At 30.1% G+C, this 16749-nt stretch overlaps 11 protein-coding genes across 13 annotated transcripts; 6 read left to right on the forward strand and 5 right to left on the reverse strand.

The window, feature by feature from the left end:
• The first annotated feature begins 1 nt into the window (after nucleotide 1).
• On the forward strand, nucleotides 2–1127 carry LOC124495480 (HORMA domain-containing protein 1). The gene is made up of 3 exons (XM_075733391.1): nucleotides 2–109; nucleotides 234–544; nucleotides 612–1127. Exons 2-3 carry the CDS (start codon nucleotides 252–254, stop codon nucleotides 976–978), a joined length of 660 nt encoding a protein of 219 aa, XP_075589506.1. The 5' UTR covers nucleotides 2–109; nucleotides 234–251; the 3' UTR covers nucleotides 979–1127.
• LOC124495476 (protein KTI12 homolog) lies at nucleotides 1102–2018 on the forward strand. The gene has a single exon (XM_047058866.2). The coding sequence runs from the start codon at nucleotides 1124–1126 to the stop codon at nucleotides 1994–1996; it is 873 nt and encodes a 290-aa protein (XP_046914822.1). The 5' UTR covers nucleotides 1102–1123; the 3' UTR covers nucleotides 1997–2018.
• Nucleotides 1883–3718, reverse strand: LOC124495471 (poly(A) RNA polymerase, mitochondrial). The gene is made up of 3 exons (XM_047058861.2): nucleotides 2628–3718; nucleotides 2341–2559; nucleotides 1883–2262 (listed from the first exon to the last, which is right to left on the reverse strand). The coding sequence occupies exons 1-3, from the start codon at nucleotides 3631–3633 to the stop codon at nucleotides 2018–2020; spliced, it is 1470 nt and encodes a 489-aa protein (XP_046914817.2). The 5' UTR covers nucleotides 3634–3718; the 3' UTR covers nucleotides 1883–2017.
• A 404-nt stretch (nucleotides 3719–4122) lies between these two features.
• LOC124495472 (1-acyl-sn-glycerol-3-phosphate acyltransferase delta) lies at nucleotides 4123–5663 on the forward strand. 2 transcript variants are annotated; one of them, XM_047058862.2, is made up of 5 exons: nucleotides 4123–4358; nucleotides 4424–4912; nucleotides 4985–5187; nucleotides 5257–5467; nucleotides 5530–5663. In XM_047058862.2, exons 1-5 carry the CDS (start codon nucleotides 4181–4183, stop codon nucleotides 5607–5609), a joined length of 1161 nt encoding a protein of 386 aa, XP_046914818.1. In that variant the 5' UTR covers nucleotides 4123–4180; the 3' UTR covers nucleotides 5610–5663. The 2 variants fall into 2 exon arrangements, with proteins under 2 accessions (XP_046914818.1, XP_075589505.1); XM_075733390.1 differs by having other exon boundaries at nucleotides 4424–4874; nucleotides 4983–5187.
• On the reverse strand, nucleotides 5479–8107 carry LOC124495469 (double-stranded RNA-specific editase Adar). 2 transcript variants are annotated; one of them, XM_047058859.2, is made up of 5 exons: nucleotides 7826–8107; nucleotides 6897–7754; nucleotides 6716–6843; nucleotides 6257–6655; nucleotides 5479–6200 (listed from the first exon to the last, which is right to left on the reverse strand). In XM_047058859.2, exons 1-5 carry the CDS (start codon nucleotides 8016–8018, stop codon nucleotides 5655–5657), a joined length of 2124 nt encoding a protein of 707 aa, XP_046914815.1. In that variant the 5' UTR covers nucleotides 8019–8107; the 3' UTR covers nucleotides 5479–5654. The 2 variants fall into 2 exon arrangements, with proteins under 2 accessions (XP_046914815.1, XP_075589503.1); XM_075733388.1 differs by having other exon boundaries at nucleotides 6888–7754; nucleotides 7826–8018.
• Nucleotides 8108–8140: 33 nt separating this feature from the next.
• On the forward strand, nucleotides 8141–10129 carry Eogt (EGF-domain O-GlcNAc transferase). The gene is made up of 2 exons (XM_075733389.1): nucleotides 8141–8469; nucleotides 8538–10129. Exons 1-2 carry the CDS (start codon nucleotides 8253–8255, stop codon nucleotides 10076–10078), a joined length of 1758 nt encoding a protein of 585 aa, XP_075589504.1. The 5' UTR covers nucleotides 8141–8252; the 3' UTR covers nucleotides 10079–10129.
• On the reverse strand, nucleotides 8476–11666 carry LOC124495475 (uncharacterized). Its single transcript, XM_047058865.2, has 2 exons — nucleotides 10805–11666; nucleotides 8476–10741 (listed from the first exon to the last, which is right to left on the reverse strand). Exons 1-2 carry the CDS (start codon nucleotides 11172–11174, stop codon nucleotides 10116–10118), a joined length of 996 nt encoding a protein of 331 aa, XP_046914821.2. The 5' UTR covers nucleotides 11175–11666; the 3' UTR covers nucleotides 8476–10115.
• Nucleotides 11667–11763: 97 nt separating this feature from the next.
• Nucleotides 11764–12908, forward strand: Polr2C (RNA polymerase III subunit RpII33). The gene is made up of 2 exons (XM_047058867.2): nucleotides 11764–12131; nucleotides 12194–12908. Exons 1-2 carry the CDS (start codon nucleotides 11921–11923, stop codon nucleotides 12826–12828), a joined length of 846 nt encoding a protein of 281 aa, XP_046914823.1. The 5' UTR covers nucleotides 11764–11920; the 3' UTR covers nucleotides 12829–12908.
• LOC124495478 (uncharacterized) lies at nucleotides 12825–13941 on the reverse strand. The gene is made up of 4 exons (XM_047058869.2): nucleotides 13804–13941; nucleotides 13614–13744; nucleotides 13298–13543; nucleotides 12825–13215 (listed from the first exon to the last, which is right to left on the reverse strand). The coding sequence occupies exons 1-4, from the start codon at nucleotides 13868–13870 to the stop codon at nucleotides 12862–12864; spliced, it is 798 nt and encodes a 265-aa protein (XP_046914825.2). The 5' UTR covers nucleotides 13871–13941; the 3' UTR covers nucleotides 12825–12861.
• A 67-nt stretch (nucleotides 13942–14008) lies between these two features.
• LOC124495470 (uncharacterized) lies at nucleotides 14009–15723 on the reverse strand. The gene has a single exon (XM_047058860.2). The coding sequence runs from the start codon at nucleotides 15698–15700 to the stop codon at nucleotides 14156–14158; it is 1545 nt and encodes a 514-aa protein (XP_046914816.2). The 5' UTR covers nucleotides 15701–15723; the 3' UTR covers nucleotides 14009–14155.
• A 232-nt stretch (nucleotides 15724–15955) lies between these two features.
• ND-B18 (NADH dehydrogenase (ubiquinone) B18 subunit) lies at nucleotides 15956–16565 on the forward strand. Its single transcript, XM_047058875.2, has 2 exons — nucleotides 15956–16100; nucleotides 16169–16565. Exons 1-2 carry the CDS (start codon nucleotides 15956–15958, stop codon nucleotides 16414–16416), a joined length of 393 nt encoding a protein of 130 aa, XP_046914831.1. The 3' UTR covers nucleotides 16417–16565.
• The last annotated feature ends 184 nt before the right edge of the window (nucleotides 16566–16749 follow it).

Consider the following 16749-nt stretch of genomic DNA (forward strand, 5'->3'; position numbering starts at 1 on the left):
CAAAAAAAATCGATTTTTCTTGAAAATAACATTGAACCAGCGGCAGTTTAAAAAAAAATAAATTTACCGGAAATCCGTGTTGAACTAGGAAATGTTCCTGTAAAACGACGTATAACACAATCGTTCGATTCGAATTTTGAAAAAAATAAAATCTTTTCATGTGAAAAAAATAGTTAAATTAAATTTTATTTTAAATTTGTTTTTGTTTTGTAAAATTTAATTATTAATTATAGGAAAAAAACCAATCAACTATGAATAATAAGGATCTGACATCATATTTGTGTAAACTTACTGGTTATACACTATCCACTATTCTATATGTACGAAATTTTTTCAATGAAAATTCATATTCACCATTAGATTTTGGCCCAATACGATTACGAATTCTGAAAGATGGTTCAAATGAAGCGGTGAAAAATTTGATAAACTACATGAAAAATTGTTTTCGGCCATTGAAATATTGTTATCTGAAAACATTAGTGATGGAAATCCATGATTCATTCAATGTGATTGAAAGTTATGATCTTACTTATGATTATTCAATGTAATGACTGATTACTACTAAATGTATTGATAATAATTATTAATAATATTTTTCTAATACTTTCTAGTCAACTAAATGAAGATCCACAACAATTTCTTCGGAAAAACGATATCGATTTAATGTTGAATTTAATCGAAACACTTGAACAAATGAAATCCATTCCAAAAAATAGACATTACAATGTTGTATTCAAATTATACTACAATGATATTGTACCAATTGATTATGAACCACCTGGATTCGTACCATATAAATCCAACAGTAGCAATTGCAGCAGAAATTTGAATATTTACAACCATGTTACTACTCATGAACAATCATTTTCAATTCAAATTAAATCCAATGAAGAAAATTTAAAATCATCTGATGATCATGAGAATGACAGTAGCCAAATTTCAAACAAGCGATCACAACAATTGTATGGCAACAAATGATGAATCTCATTGGTGAATAGAATCACACACACATTCATAAACACTGCCTATCACGTGATATTAGTGTCACGTTTTTTTCAATTTCATATAAAAATGTTTATTCTTATTCCAAGTTAATTTCTAATTATTTAATAATAAATAAAAAATGCCTTTAATTGTTATATGTGGAAAACCATTGACAGGAAAATCAACAACAGCAAAAACATTACAATCATTTTTCAAAGAAAAATGTTTGATAATCGTTAGTGATGAAGAAAAACTCTGTGAACAAGGATTGGATACAATTTATCGTAATGCACAAAATGAAAAAGATTTACGTTCTTGGCTTAAATCTGAAGTTCAACGTCATCTTAGTTCACCAGACACTGTGGTCATATTGGATTCATCTAATTACATTAAAGGTTTCCGATATGAATTGTATTGTATGTGTAAACAATTTCAACAAACATTTGCACTAATCGAATGTTTACCACCGATGGATACATTGGATGAATATGAACTATTTATCAATGAACATTTCGATAACAAAACAACAATCGAACAAAATGATGTTCGGATACGAAATTATAGCAAAGAAATATTCGATGAATTATGTGAACGTTATGAACCACCCACGGCTTCTAATCGTTGGGAAAAACCATTGTTTCGGATTGAATTTAAATCTGAACAATTACCATTGAAAGAAATCCACGAAGCGCTATTTCAACATTCGAAACTAAAACCTAATCGAAGCACACAATCAACACCGATGACAACCGATAATTTTATCATGGAATTGGATAATCAAACACAATTGACAGTGAAACAAATTCAAACGGCACTTCAATTGAATCAACTTCATGGAATTCGAATCACCGGCACAGATGTGATGGTCAATCTAAACAGAAAGATTCCAATAGCAGAATTGAATAAATTTCGGCGACAATTTATTAATTATGCCAAATTGAATCCATTCAATGACAAAGATCGTATTGTAACGGCATTTGTACAGTTTATAAACAATAGTTCAAATTTCTAAATAAAGTCAAAAAAATGGTGTTCAACGAACTGATTGATTATTGCGTTTTTCAAGTGTTTTAAAATATTCTGGATCAAGTAGATTGGCCAGATGAAAATCCGTACAATGCATTGCATCTAATGAATTGTATGCTTGTAGTAATAATTTTTTAAATTCAACACCGCTAACATTTTTACAAATATTCAATGTAGGTTCCATTGGATTTTCAATGAAAAGTGGTGAAAAATCGGGCTTTGCAAATGATTTTCCTGTTTGTATCGACATGGCTATATATATTGAAATTAGGAGCAAAAATGAAAAAAAATGGTAAAAAAAAATTATAAAATGATCAAAAACAAATTTACCTTGTTTTTCAAAATTAAATGAAACTAAAAATTCAAAAAATAAGTAAAACATTTTCATTGTATTTAAAACGGGCTTCTGTTGTTGTTCACTACCATCATCTGTTTTTGTATCGATATCATTGATTGGTTTTAAAATTTGTTCATTCTGAAGAAAATAGATGGCCAATACAAGTATTTGAAAATTTGAAAACCAATTACCCGGGATGGATTTGACGACACCTAAAGAAAAAGTAAAACGGTTATATTTTATATGATTATTAAATTATAACTAAACTCAATCAATTTACCATGTTGTTTTGACCAATATTTGAGAAAAAGTAAAAATTGTTTAATGTTTGGATGTTGTGAAACACAATAATGAAGATAATCAGCCATTAATAATCCATGATGACCAGTTTCTGGAGATAATTCAATCGAAACATCAATATCGATAGGTGCCAAATCGAAACTCATCTTGACGATTGGTACTCTTGCCCTTAGTATTCGATTAACTTTGGATATATTTGGCATAAAATTACGAACAATATCGGCAATTAGTGATAAACATTGCTGTGTTTGATCACGTTCGGATTTCAATTCAGGCATAGCAAAATTTATGTCCCGATTTTTTCTCCATTGATGAGCATGTAAAATAGCCAAATCTAGATCACTGGTTGAATCGCCCAGACCGGCTAATGATGAACCAAATGGATAGATATTGAAATCAGCAAAAACACTATGACAAATAATGTCTTCCAATTGTGTGATTAGAAAATATCTGAGCTGCACATCTAATTCATTCAATGAATTCATTTCGGTCAGATGAGCAATCAATTGTTCATTGGTTGGAAATCTGTCCTTCAATTCAGAACAACTTAATGATTTTTTGAAATTCGTTCCAAGCTCATAATGTGATTTTGATGGTGTATGATGATGACCGGTGGTTGAAAAATTAGTCTCCATCATCCGTGTTCGAATGGGCAATGCATGTAAATTATATCCACAAATCGATTGAATTTTTGCCACATCATCTATTTTATTCAATCGTATCAAGACAAAATTTCGTCTCCGATAATTCCATGACCAAAATTGATCGATTTTAACATTCAAATGTTCACTTAAAGAAGGACCATTTATCATTGAAATGGAATTTTTCGTGGCCAAATTTTCTACCAATATCAATCGTTTGCTATCATTTTTGTTCGTTTTGATTAGATCATTGAAATTAATTCTACTTGAAAATGAACATCTTGATGAATTATTATTATTATGTAATATTTTACGATAAATAATATGTGATTGTCTTGAATGCATTTTTTTTTTTTTGTTGAATAAATCTCATCACATCATCATGAAATATTTCATGTTGTTTGAACAATTCACACACATGTGTGTGTGTGCATGCATGAATTTACATTTCATTCATAAATATCGTTCTGATCTGACGCTTGCGCATTCTGGCGACATTTTTTTGCGAATAATTACATTTGAAAATCGGAAACTATGTATATATTTAATCATTAATCAATCAATAAAATTTAGATTTTTGATTGGAAATTAATTTTTTCAAATAAATAATTACCCTATTAATGTGTGTGTGTGTGTGTGTGTGTGTGCAAATGTACCTCACTGATAGAGAAATTTCCTGTGTAAAGGTCTTTTTCTTTTTTTTTTTTTTTGTTAATACTGATGATGATAACCTTGAGTTGGTCGATTATTTTATTTTGTTGATTTGATAAATTGAAAAATTTCATATGATAAAAAAAAATAATCAAATTGAAATGAATATATATATAGAAAAAAACCAGGATCAAATGTAGCCAAAACGAACATCAGTGTTTTCTTTTTTTTTTTTTTTTGAATGAATAAATCAGCCACAATGTTGAATAGATTGTTATTTTATACAAATTTAACCCTACTATTCATCACCTGTTCTGTGATGAGCATCATACAATGGTTAAACTATATGATTACATCGAAAATAGATCGTAAATGGCAATTACGAATCAATTTTCTTATGCAAGAATTGATATTTTCTCGTAAGTTGAAATGTTTTTTTTGAATCAATCGATTATTTTTTGTTTGTATTGTTTGTAATTCACAGAATTTACAGTATGTCTTGAATGGTTCTGTCAAACTCGTATACGATTGTTTGTCAATAAAAGAAAAACGTTCGATAGTTATGGCCAAAAACCGGCATTAGTAATCAGTAATCATCGTTATCCAAATGATTTTATGTTTTTTCTCATATTTATCAAAATGTTTGGACCATTGGGAGCGGCCAAATCTTTTGTCAAATATGAATTACGTCATGTACCGATTTTTGGTTGGTCATTTTTGTTCAGTGAACATATTTTTCTCAAACGAGATTGGCAACAAGATAAGAAAAATATTTCAAATTCATTGAAAAATCTAAACAATTCGATTGTACCGATTTCTGTGTTTTTCATGCCTGAAGGAACGAGATTTACTCAAAGAAAACATGAAATCGGTATAGATTATGCTAAAGAAAACCAATTACCCATATTCAAACATCATCTGATTCCTCGTGCCAAAGGATTCAATTATATTCTACGATATATACGTGAAAATTGTAAGATAAATTTTTAAACAAAAATCACCTATCTGAACATTATTCACTGAAAAAAAATTTTTTTGTTTGTAGATTCCAACGATGATTTCAACATCTATAATATGGAATTGATCCAAGCACAAGATTCGGCTGATATTAATTGGAAAAATTTTTTTCTTTGTCAAAAATTATCTGCCGATTTTTATCTGGAACAAATCACTGCTAATCAATTACCGGAACCGGATGCCGATGATAGTAAATATACGGAACTTTTGTATGAAATATTTAACAAAAAAGTAAATCCATTAGATCATACTATAGTGGTATTATAAAACAGTGATGAAAATTTTTTTTCTGCTTTTCAGGATCAAATTGTTGAACAACATCGGACACATTCATTCATACCAAATTGTGAGGTGATCATCAATCATCAACGATCCATTTTAACATTGTTACGTTGTATTGCCATGAATATAGTGATCGGTGGAAGCATTGTTTATTATTTATTCTATTATATAACATTTATCCTCCATAATCCGATTATACGTTGGATTTTTCTATTGATTAGCATCATAGGTAATGAAAAATTTGCGAAAAAAACCATTTCATTTCATTTTATTTTCAATTTTTCTTCACAGTAATTTACGCCCTATATATGGCATTTAAAAGTGCAAAAGTTTCGAATTATGGTGAAAAGAAAGCCAAAAAAATGAATTGATTATTGAACTGATAACAAATGATGATTTTTCATAATAATAATGCCTTATTCTAACGTTATTATCTCTTTATCTTTAAGATGATTATCGTCGTTATTATTATTATTAGTGGTAGAATCGTCGTTATTTTGTTCCGATTCTTGTTGCTGCATCGATAATGATGATGGTGGCTGTGGTAATGTTGATGACAAAATAGGAAATTGATCCACATCAATGGGTGCTGGAACCCAGGTTCTAAGATTACTTTCTTTTAATGTGGTGAATAATCCAATTTTAGCTTGGTGATATGTACGCGAAATATGTTTTACAAAATGATAATTTTTATCCACACAATTGGATATTGATAATTTTTCCACATTCATATCATCAGGTTTTTCGGTTAAATGTATCTCCTGACAAATATCCGGATAATTAGTGATTAGATTCATGAATCGTTCCAATAAATTTCGTTTTGATAAGCGAGAACTTTCATCATTGAAAAAATTTGTACCAGTTTCACAGCGAATAATTTCTATATCTTCAAATATTTGTTCAGAAGATTTCGGTTCCATATGGCTATACCAATTGTGTGAATACGATGGAATGAATGAAAACTATGGGTAAAAAAATAATATTAGCTTTGAATATTTTGAATTCACTGTAAATTTACTGTTGAGTCTTTGGATGAAAATGATAATTTATCATAAAATCCAACTTTACATTCATTGAGTCGGTAACCAGGTAGTTTTTCAAGTTTGCTGTTCATTTTTTCCTTATCAATACGTCCATGTAATGCGCGAACAAGATGAGTATAACGAAATAGATTTGAAACAACCAAACTTTCAATATAAATTGGTTCTAGAAACAGACTCAACAATGATCCTTGAATACCGACAACATTCCATAGGGCTATTTTATCCGAACATGACATGAATGTACAACGTTGAGTGGAAATAAGAATACCATCCCAGGTAGCTATGTAATTAGTTGGCATCGGAACAGTACCTTGTCCTTTTTCAATTTTACATCGTAATACTCCTTTGGGGACTTGATTATTTTTGAGATTTTCCTAGAAACAAAAAATGATTGAAATTAGCAACATTGGAAAAACAACAAACACATTATTTACATTGAAATTAAATACTCGTGCATCACCACATGGAGGTGATGTTATGAATAAATGCAATTTAAGATGGTTTTTCAATCGAAAACGTTTTCCACTCGAATCACTTGGCTCAAGAATGAACTCAGGTTTATCTAATGGGAAAAAGATTACCAGAATTTTCTAGCGATATTTTCACTCAAATTACCATTCAAATTGTTTGCCAATAAATTTTCCAAATGATCATATAAAACTTGTAATAAACTTCGACGAGCCATCACTTCGGCATGTGAATCATGTACAACATTACCATCAAGAGATAGATTCTCACTAGCTAAACATTTAGTTCCAGTTCCAATACATAAAACTTGAACACTTTTATCGATATCTGAAACCAGTACAAAGCCAGCCATTTCTTTGTATCGCCATAAATCCTGTTGAATAAAATTAAGTCTAGCACGTTCATCGGAGATCAATTTATTGATTAATTTGTTCAGGTTGATTGGATTGATTGTATCTGACCATTTTTCAAACACTTTTTCACAGATAAGTTGCGAAAAATCTGCATCTTGCATGAATTTTAATGTATACGATTTAAGTGCTGGTTCGATATTAATGGTTATATTAATGGATTGTTCATCATTATTTGCTTCGACTATTTCCGAATCTTGTTTAGGAATGAATTCAATCTCGTTTGGCAAAAACTCTTCTAAGGAAATTTCATTTTTTTCTGTTTGATTTTTTTGAACATATTCATCGAGACTCTTAGAAGCAGAATCACTATTTCTGTTTCGCTTTTTCTTTCGTTTATTCTTACTTTTCTCTGTGGACAATGGTAAGAATCGAGTAAAAAAGCTAATAGCATTTTGTGCGGCTTTTTGTTTGGATTCTTGTTTACTTTTAGCTTTACCAATAAAATTGCCAATATTTTGTATTGTTATCCACGTTTCATGTAAAGGATCATGAGCTTGGCCGATAGAACCTTTATCAATGATTTTAACAGCATTGCTATTATTTGCAAAAAGTTCATGTAGAACTTGGATAGGAGATTTGTCCAAAGAAAAAACTAAAATGAAAATACAAATATTAGAAAATAATTGAGTTTGATACAATAGAATTGAAATCACAATAATTTACTTGCTCTTAAGCGGGCAATAATTTCATCAATTTCTTCTTGACTCATTGTTATATTAATATCTTCATTTTCATTATTTTCATAATTTGTTTCGACAATTTTTCGTTTATTGTCATTTTCCTGTCGAACGTTTTGTATGAAATTCTCTAGAAGATTAACATTAGAACCACCGGAACACGTGGCATCAGTTTCCATTTTTTAATTGGAAGTGACGAAATGAAAAAATTTTGGAACGATTTTGGAAATATTCGGGATCGAGTAAAACAAAACGTACATCGTGACTCACTGGACAATCGATACAATCGAATAATTTCAATATTGTGAAACGAAAACGAGAAATCCACCGCGCGACCTAAAATCATTGTTTGAATTAATTACATGAAATCATCATTAATTGTAATGTAAAAAATCCATTATCAATGTTTTTATATGATGAAATCATTTGGTATAATTATAATCTTAGTAATTATTATAATAATTAATTATACACAATGTGATCGAAAATCAATAACGATACATATTCCATCGATTCCTATACAACATGTTGAATGTTGGCTCCATAATCAGCTCAATGTTGACAAACATAGACTGATTGATTATTGTCAAAATAATCATAGTAATTTAATTATTACTGATTTAACCAATGGTATGTCATCATCATTTTAATGATGAAAACTTTTATTCTTATGATTTTTTATTTTTAATATGATAAAGATGATGATGATTGGCAATATAAGAATCAATTTTGTCAAAAAACAATCACATCCTTTCATCGAAAAAGTCGTTTACCATGTTGGGGTTATGAAATTGATTCGGCCAACGTGAATGATTGTCTTCTATACAAACCTATCTGTAACGGTTCAAGTCAATCATGGGCAACCGATTCCGATGAACAAATGGACATATTTTTCAACACAGCCGATTTCGGCTATATTCGACAACAACGAAATGAACTTCAATATTATTGTCTTCCAAATTCACATAAACAAGCCGCTTCACTTGAATGTACTAAATATACACGATTTTGTCGTGCTAAAAACATTTTTATGAATTTTCGAAATTTACTTCATCTACAAGAACCGATCCGATACAGGGAAGATATACTTGATTATGGAGATATTGGTGGCCATGAATGTAATTATTTTCGCAATAGTCTTCTTAATGAAAATGGTCATAAAAGCCCATTGATGTCTTGGTTTGCTGAAATTTCTCAATTCCGTAATGTATCTCAACAACATTCGGTCAAATGTGATGTCAACTTTGATAAACCAACTTACATCATGAAATTGGATGCGACAATCAACATGTATCATCATTTCTGTGATTTTATTAATCTTTATCTTAGTTTCCATTTGAATGGTTCATTCAGTCGTGATAATCAAATCTTAATCTGGGATTCCTATCCATATCGATCAAATTTTGGTGTTGTTTGGCAGGCATTCACCCGAAATGAACTAATGAATCTATCCATGTTGAAAGGCAAAAATGTCTGCTTTAATGATGTTATTTTTCCATTATTACCACGAATGATTTATGGTTTATATTATAATATGCCATTGATTCCAGGCTGTAGTAATAGTGGAATTTTTCGTGCTTTCAATCGCCACTTATTATTTCATCTTAATCTTAAAGATTCTGAAAGTATTATTACTGATAATAATCTAGATAATGTGATAAATATAACATTCATCAAACGAAATACTCGATATCGACAAATACTGAATCAACAACAGCTAATCGATTCTTTAAAATCATATCTGAAAGCACAAAATCAAACGATCAAAGTAAACATTCGAATGGTTGATTTTAATCATCGAATGCCATTCATTGAACAGGTTCGTTTGTCATCCCAAACCGACATATTGATCGGTATACATGGCGCCGGATTAACGCATACATTATTTCAACCGGATTACGGAATTCTTTTTGAATTATACAATTGTGAGGATCATGATTGCTACAGAGATTTAGCTCGTTTACGTGGCATACATTACCTGACATGGCAAAATCAAACAAAATTCAAAATCATCACCGATGATTCGCAAAAAGCTGATCAACAAGCAATTGGAGCAGCACATGCCAAATTTGTTAACTATCAATTTGACCAGGATGAATTTGTCCGAATAACCTGGCAAGCCATCGGTTTGGTTCGTAAACGGAAAAAATTATTTATTCAGAATATTAAATATGAATTCATAAATCAAAATGATGATGATGATGATAATGTATTAAATGCTAATAAAGTTGAATTATAATGATAAAATTGGAATCGAATACAAAAAAAAATAATAATTATGTCAATTTGAAATTTTCTTTGATAAATTCAAACAATTTTTTATAATCTTTTTTTTGGCGATTTTCAAGGATTTCAGCAATTAAATCAAAACATTCATCCAATGTTGCCTCAATGTTTAGTTTGTCACTGATATTAAGATCATGAATTTTTTTACATACATTTCGTATTGAATCGCTATTTGTTTGAATTCGTGATAGAATTTTATTCTTTTCTGCAAACATTTTTTTGATAATTTTTTCTGTCGATGATATTTGAAGATAAATGTCGATTTCTTGTTTCTGTAGAATGTCATATTGGTTCATTAGATTCATCAGACTTTTTTGCATATAACATTCATTCTCTGTCAACAAATCAATGGATTTCAGATCACAATTGAGTGTTTGTAATTGAAAGCTATCTTCGATTTTCTTCATTTGACCATCATTGATCGATGTAGTGATGGATTTTTTTGGCTCAATGTTTCCATTCAAATTCAAAACAAAATTATTTGTAGCCACATTCATTTTGTTCATGTTTTGTTTTTTATACTTATTTTTTATGATACCATTTTGTGATTGTTTCACCATTAATCGATTACAAACGGTATTCGCATTTTGTGATTGAAAGGTGACCTTTTTCGATTCTATGGTTTGAAATTCATCATCAATTGAATAATATGGAACGCATTTGATAATAAAATACATACCAGTTTTAAGCGATGATGACATGTCCATATTGTCGTTACTCGATTGAGCGAATGATGATTGTAGATCTACAAGTGAATCTTTATCATTACCAAACAACATGCTTTCCATTTGTTCGATGGTCACATTGCTTTTTTCCAATTGTTTTTTAATCAATGGGCAACGTTGAACACTTCGATGATGGGTATACATGTTTTTTGTATTACCAAAACCATCACAACCTGGTGTTGGACATTGTTTCAAATGATTTTGATGTTGTAATTCAATAAAACGAAGACTTAAAGGACAACCGGAAAGGCTACGATGTGTAGAGAATAGACCAGATATATGTCCACTTCCATCACATCCTTGCATTGGACATTGATTGTCCATTGTGATTATGTTTATTTGGATAAAATGTAAAAACAATTGCTAAACTGTTGGTCGTGGAACAAAGTGGTGGTGGCCATATAAATATAAATAGCTCTAAAATAAAATAAAAAAAATCCTGCAACACAATGATAATCACAGGACACAATTTACATTTCTTTGAATAATTACTATATATGGTTAAAACAATTTGATAGCAATACGAAATATGAATAAAATCAAAAAGATTGTATTGAAATTAATTGTTTTTTTTTTTTGGTGGTGAGTAGTCGGACCTGAACCAAATACGACTAATGAGAAAATGGAAGAAATAAAACAAAATTTTGATTCATATCAAAAAGAATCTATCTTTATGGTGATTATCATCAAAAAAAAAAAAAAATTTTTGTACAGTAAAAAATATAAGGAATTTGTTTTTTGTTGTTTAAAAGTTTGATGATTAGATGTGTAATATGATTGTTACCGACAAAAATTTTTATTCACACACATTCAACAGAGAAAATGATAGAAATGAACAAATAAAAAAAAATCCAAATTCCGTTCTTTATGAACATTGATACATTCTACCTTTGTGTGTGTGTATTTATAATGTGCTTGCTGCTTTGCAGCACACAATGAGTGGAGAATTTGTAAGCGAAAACAAAAATTAGCGGTTTTTTTTAGTCGACAAAACAAGTATAATATCATCGAAATATCATTCGTGTAGCCATTGAATTCGATACAATTATTATCAATTGTCATCATACATCATGCCATATGCCAATCAATCTTCAGTTTATATTCCTGAAAATGGAATCCTTGAAGATAGTTTTAAATTTCAAATTTATGAAACCGATCTATCTGTGGCCAATGCATTACGGCGAATTTTCATTTCTGAAGTTCCAACATTAGCCATTGATTGGGTTCAATTGGAATCAAATTCAAGTGTTTTGAATGATGAATTTATTGCTCATCGTTTGGGTAAATTCAAAATGATTTCGTTTGAAAAGAGGGCTAATTTTTTGTTTCATCTGTATTCATAGGTTTAATACCACTCACTTGTGAGGATGTTGTCGATAAAATTCAGTATTCAAGAGAATGTACATGTACGGATTTTTGTAGCAATTGTTCAGTTGAATTCGTATTGCATGTTCGTTGTGATACGGAAGAAACTCGAGCAGTAACAACGGCCGATTTAAAATCCAACGATCCACGTGTTGTGCCCGTTTCATCAAGAAGTCAGACAAATGAAGAATACGGTGAACCGGAAGGTGATGAAATATTAATTGTTAAATTACGTCGTGGTCAAGAGCTAAAAATTCGAGCCTATGCACGTAAAGGTTTCGGAAAAGAGCATGCAAAATGGAATCCAACTTGTGGTGTTGCATTCGAATATGATCCGGATAATGCTTTTCGTCATACTACATTTCCAAAACCAGAAGAATGGCCACGTAGTGAATTTAGCGAATTTCCAGATGATGATCCACGATATGAAGCTGAATATATTCGCGATGGAAAACCAACAAGATTTTATTTCCATGTTGAATCAACCGGAGCATTGAAACCTACTACATTGGTTAAATCTGGTTTAAAAGTATTGAAAAATAAATTATCCGATCTATTGACACATCTTTCACATGAAGTAAACAATGATGGTCTTACTATCACACAAGATTAATAAATAATAAATTTTTATTCATTCAAAAAAAATTCATTTCTGATATTCCATTAAAGATTGATTAATTTTTTGTAACAAAATTTTTCCTTGTTCAAATTGTCTATCCGATAGAATTTGAATGTTTAAAGGTCGTTTATATTTTATTTGAGATTCAAGGTTGTGGACTCGTTTTGTTTCTTGTGGATATAATCGCTGTACGTAATTAATGTTCATTTTGTGTTTGATACCAAAATGACTGGCAACCATTCCTGGATGGAATTTTTTTTGCTGAAAATATCCACGATCTGGATGATCTTTTTCATAATTAAGTAATGCTTTATCAATTTTTTCATGTTTCAATCGTCCATCATTAATTTGATTAATAAAATCGATTGAGTATAAAGTTTTCTGGTGATAAAAAAAAGAATATTTTAAAAATGAATTCAACACAATAATATAACATAATGATAAATGTGTAATGGATACGAACAAAAAAGTTTTCTTTGTGGTCAAAAGAAATTATATGCCAAAAAATGTATTTAGGTGCATAGAACAGATCGCATAGATTACATTTATATTCAACCATTTTGTTCTCATTGTCTCTATATTCTTCAATCTGATCGATGCCAACAATCGGTTTGATTCGTGTACGACGCAATAATTGACACATATCTTCATGAACATTAGTAATATGTGCCTTGACACTGTTCCAATTCGATAATTTTATGTCACAAATCTAAATGGTAAAAAAAAATCATTTCCACTGTTAAAAGCAATCATAACATCGACATTGATACATTACTAACCACACAGACAAGATGACGATATCCTTTTTCATCGACATTAGTACGAATACCATTATGAAGATCATGAATGACATATTCATTTTTCTTTGAATCATGTATATTATGTATAAAATCTTTATCTCGTTCCCAATCTTGATTGAATGTTGAGAAAATTAGAAAAATTAAATTGACAATTAAATCTAAAACTTACCAATTTCTTCAATTTTATTGGGTAAAATACGAAATTGTAAGTAATCATCATTGAAAACAAAAGACATATTTTATTACAAATTGAAATATTATGAAAGATCAAAATAAGAATTTGGAAAAAAAAACATACAATCGGTTTGATTTGAGACAGAGATTTTTTTGTTTGTTTGTTTGATGGCTCAACAGAGTAAAAATAGTCGATTTAAGAATGAGAAAAATTTTTAATTTTTTTTTACCCATCTGCTGCTACGTTTGAAATCAATCAATCAATCAATAATACATCAATTAGAGAGTGATGGATAAACGAAATAAAATGAAGAAATGAATTGATTAGCAATATGGATGATTTTTTTTTAAAATTCAGATGGTGGCATAAAATAGGTTGCATTCTCAATGGTCTTTTTGGCCATCTTACGATTGACCGAAACATTTGGTAATGATAATGTGATTGAAGCCAATGTGCTCATCGAAACCAATGCTGTATCGAGTAGTGTTGAAGCAGCTGCCATTGGACAATAACGAATTTCACTATTATATTTAATACCACGTTGAATATAGCTACTGATGGTCATCAAAGAATCACCAAGTATACTTAGATATGATTGAGCATCAATCAATTCAGTGCCGATATAATGTTTTTCACCTTCAATTGATGATGTTTCTGTATTGATGAAATTCTCACCATACGTTTTATCCAATGTTTTCGTTATAGGCAATGTAAGACTACCAAGAACAATTTCTGGTTTCAGATCTTCATCATCATAATCATAAATGGCACCCATATTAAAACCGATACCATATTTAGTCATTAATTGTGCTTTTCGAATCCATTTATCTTTTTCCATTTTTGGTAACGTATGCCAAATGCCGCCCATTTTTTTCGATAAATTACAGAAATCCAATTCCGGATAATTGGATTGTATATGGCTTCGATTCTCTTTACACCAAAGTACATATGCAGATACTGCTGGTTTCTTTACTGTTTTAATAGTCTCTTCATTATTATTATTATTATGATGATTTTCCGTTTGTTGTTGTTTGATATTAGCTGAATCTAATTGTTTTTGTCGTAATTCATCTTTCAGTTGTTGCTGTTGTTGCATTTGAAGTCGTGCACGATTAGCCTGATTAATTCGACGTTGTTCCTGTATGGATCGAGGTAAAATCTGTCTGGATGCTATGATTGTATTGATCTTAGGTGTAGAAGTTGTAAATGATTTATGATTTAATAATCTATCCTGATTCATCGTTGTTTTATCCGATATGGGTGAAAGTGTACTTTTAAATAATGTTTGTTGTTGTTGTTGTTGTTGCTGTGGCAATGATTGTTGTTGATTTGCTATAATTCTTACGACAGGAGATTGATTATCTTTCGATTGAATATGAATGTTGTGTTGAATAGGAGATTTTGTCTTTTCTTCCGGTTCATTTGGCTTAATTCGTTTGACATCAGCTGTTGAAAAGGTATTTTCATGAGGACGTTTTATTGAATCATTATTTACTCGGAAAATCAATGATCCAATTGTTGGTGATGATTTTGCCGCTGATATTACATTTGGTCTAATCTGGATAGGTGTAGTGGTGGTGGTAGTAATGATAGCTTGATTATTGGTTATTGGAATCGGTTCAGCAACAACGGTAATCTTTGATGGTTGCACTAGCTGTTGATTATGATTGGATAGATTCAATTTCAGCCGTATATTATTTGGTGCAACATTTTTAATGATATTATCGTTGGATAAAGTTGTATTCAAATCATTACCAATGATTGATATTTTGCCTGGTTTTGGTCCACTTTGTCTTGGACTTTTACCAATTGTTTCGGTTTCCATTTCCAAAAGTTTGGCACTTTTTTTCAACACTCTTCCCGAACGTGAAATAGCTGGTGTTGTTTCCATTTTCAAATCGTTTTATCAAATTTTATTTATTCCGATGTTTTGACAACGAAATAATAATGTGGTTATATTTTTGCACAGCAGGCGCTCATTCATTAATTGTTGTAGTGATATCACGTGATGATCATCGATAGTTGATCAATCGATTGTTATAAAGTGTTGTGACTTTGTTGACTTTTTTTTTGTTATAGTATTCAGGCTGATTCGTTTCCACATTTGTTAACCGGGTACGAATTGAATCAAGAAAAAAAAACCACAATGGGAAATATTGGATTGACAAAAGATCATATGAGTTTGGAAAAATATACGTTTCCATATCTACGCAAAGATAATTATCCATCGGATCGTGTTGAATCACCATACGATCCATTAGAAGGATTTCCAAATGGCCGTAAAACTCGAGGTAAGGTTACAGTATTTTATATAATCATCATCATTTTTGAATAATTTTTGTTTTGTTTTATTTTCAAGTCATGATCGCCACCCAAGAAGAAATGGATTCAGCAAAAGTGCATCCAAAATATCGTGATTATTGTGCACATAAATATATTGAATATCAAGCTTGTTTGAAAAATAATCGTCCATTTTATTGGCGATGTAAACATGAACGTCATGAATATGCGGAATGTGAATTTGAAGATGCCGTTATACGAATGAAAGAATGGGAAAGAGAACGTCGTCTTAAGGAACGGGAAAAAAGACAAGCAAGAAATCTTTGAAACAAATTGAAATTGGATCATTAATCAAATTATTGAATTTTGAATGTATGTGTGTAGTGTAAAAGAATTTTACTTGTAATAAACAAAAATTAAAAAAAAAACAAATTGTATTTGTAATTGAATTGAAATAAAATTAAAATTAAATCCAGAAACAAGACGAAGAAATTCTAATGAGAAAAGTTTTTTCAGAAAAATATTTTCTAGAAAAATTTCTCATTCTCATAATTTGAAGCTAGTGTTTTTCACGAAATAAAATATCGATCGAAATTGAATTTTCAAATGGAATGATTGATCTTATCATCAACATCATCATCATTTCATTTATGTTGCTAC

This window comes from Dermatophagoides farinae, chromosome 8 (genome assembly GCF_024713945.1).
Source record: "Dermatophagoides farinae isolate YC_2012a chromosome 8, ASM2471394v1, whole genome shotgun sequence".
Lineage (NCBI taxonomy): Eukaryota > Metazoa > Arthropoda > Arachnida > Sarcoptiformes > Pyroglyphidae > Dermatophagoides > Dermatophagoides farinae.

Bases quoted from the DNA above. Each gene is read 5' to 3' on its own strand.
- ND-B18 (XM_047058875.2), top strand. From the start codon at position 15,956: ATGGGAAATATTGGATTGACAAAAGATCATATGAGTTTGGAAAAATAT. The intron at 16,101-16,168 runs GTAAGGTTACAG...TTTATTTTCAAG, and splicing joins AAATGGCCGTAAAACTCGAG to TCATGATCGCCACCCAAGAA.
- Polr2C (XM_047058867.2), top strand. From the start codon at position 11,921: ATGCCATATGCCAATCAATCTTCAGTTTATATTCCTGAAAATGGAATC. The intron at 12,132-12,193 runs GTAAATTCAAAA...CTGTATTCATAG, and splicing joins ATTTATTGCTCATCGTTTGG to GTTTAATACCACTCACTTGT.
- LOC124495478 (XM_047058869.2), bottom strand. From the start codon at position 13,870: ATGTCTTTTGTTTTCAATGATGATTACTTACAATTTCGTATTTTACCC. The intron at 13,745-13,803 runs GTAAGTTTTAGA...CATTCAATCAAG, and splicing joins CAATAAAATTGAAGAAATTG to ATTGGGAACGAGATAAAGAT. The intron at 13,216-13,297 runs GTTCGTATCCAT...TTTTATCACCAG, and splicing joins ACCACAAAGAAAACTTTTTT to AAAACTTTATACTCAATCGA.
- LOC124495475 (XM_047058865.2), bottom strand. From the start codon at position 11,174: ATGGACAATCAATGTCCAATGCAAGGATGTGATGGAAGTGGACATATA. The intron at 10,742-10,804 runs GTATGTATTTTA...TTCAAACCATAG, and splicing joins GTCATCATCGCTTAAAACTG to AATCGAAAAAGGTCACCTTT.
- LOC124495476 (XM_047058866.2), top strand. From the start codon at position 1,124: ATGCCTTTAATTGTTATATGTGGAAAACCATTGACAGGAAAATCAACA.
- LOC124495469 (XM_075733388.1), bottom strand. From the start codon at position 8,018: ATGGAAACTGATGCCACGTGTTCCGGTGGTTCTAATGTTAATCTTCTA. The intron at 7,755-7,825 runs GTAAATTATTGT...TTTTCATTTTAG, and splicing joins TATTGCCCGCTTAAGAGCAA to TTTTTTCTTTGGACAAATCT. The intron at 6,656-6,715 runs GTAAATAATGTG...TTTTGTTTCTAG, and splicing joins CACGAGTATTTAATTTCAAT to GAAAATCTCAAAAATAATCA.
- LOC124495470 (XM_047058860.2), bottom strand. From the start codon at position 15,700: ATGGAAACAACACCAGCTATTTCACGTTCGGGAAGAGTGTTGAAAAAA.
- LOC124495471 (XM_047058861.2), bottom strand. From the start codon at position 3,633: ATGCATTCAAGACAATCACATATTATTTATCGTAAAATATTACATAAT. The intron at 2,560-2,627 runs GTAAATTGATTG...CTTTTTCTTTAG, and splicing joins ATATTGGTCAAAACAACATG to GTGTCGTCAAATCCATCCCG. The intron at 2,263-2,340 runs GTAAATTTGTTT...CAATATATATAG, and splicing joins ATTTAATTTTGAAAAACAAG to CCATGTCGATACAAACAGGA.
- LOC124495480 (XM_075733391.1), top strand. From the start codon at position 252: ATGAATAATAAGGATCTGACATCATATTTGTGTAAACTTACTGGTTAT. The intron at 545-611 runs GTAATGACTGAT...AATACTTTCTAG, and splicing joins CTTACTTATGATTATTCAAT to TCAACTAAATGAAGATCCAC.
- LOC124495472 (XM_047058862.2), top strand. From the start codon at position 4,181: ATGAATAAATCAGCCACAATGTTGAATAGATTGTTATTTTATACAAAT. The intron at 4,913-4,984 runs GTAAGATAAATT...TTTTGTTTGTAG, and splicing joins ACGATATATACGTGAAAATT to ATTCCAACGATGATTTCAAC. The intron at 5,468-5,529 runs GTAATGAAAAAT...TTTTCTTCACAG, and splicing joins TCTATTGATTAGCATCATAG to TAATTTACGCCCTATATATG.
- Eogt (XM_075733389.1), top strand. From the start codon at position 8,253: ATGATGAAATCATTTGGTATAATTATAATCTTAGTAATTATTATAATA. The intron at 8,470-8,537 runs GTATGTCATCAT...AATATGATAAAG, and splicing joins TATTACTGATTTAACCAATG to ATGATGATGATTGGCAATAT.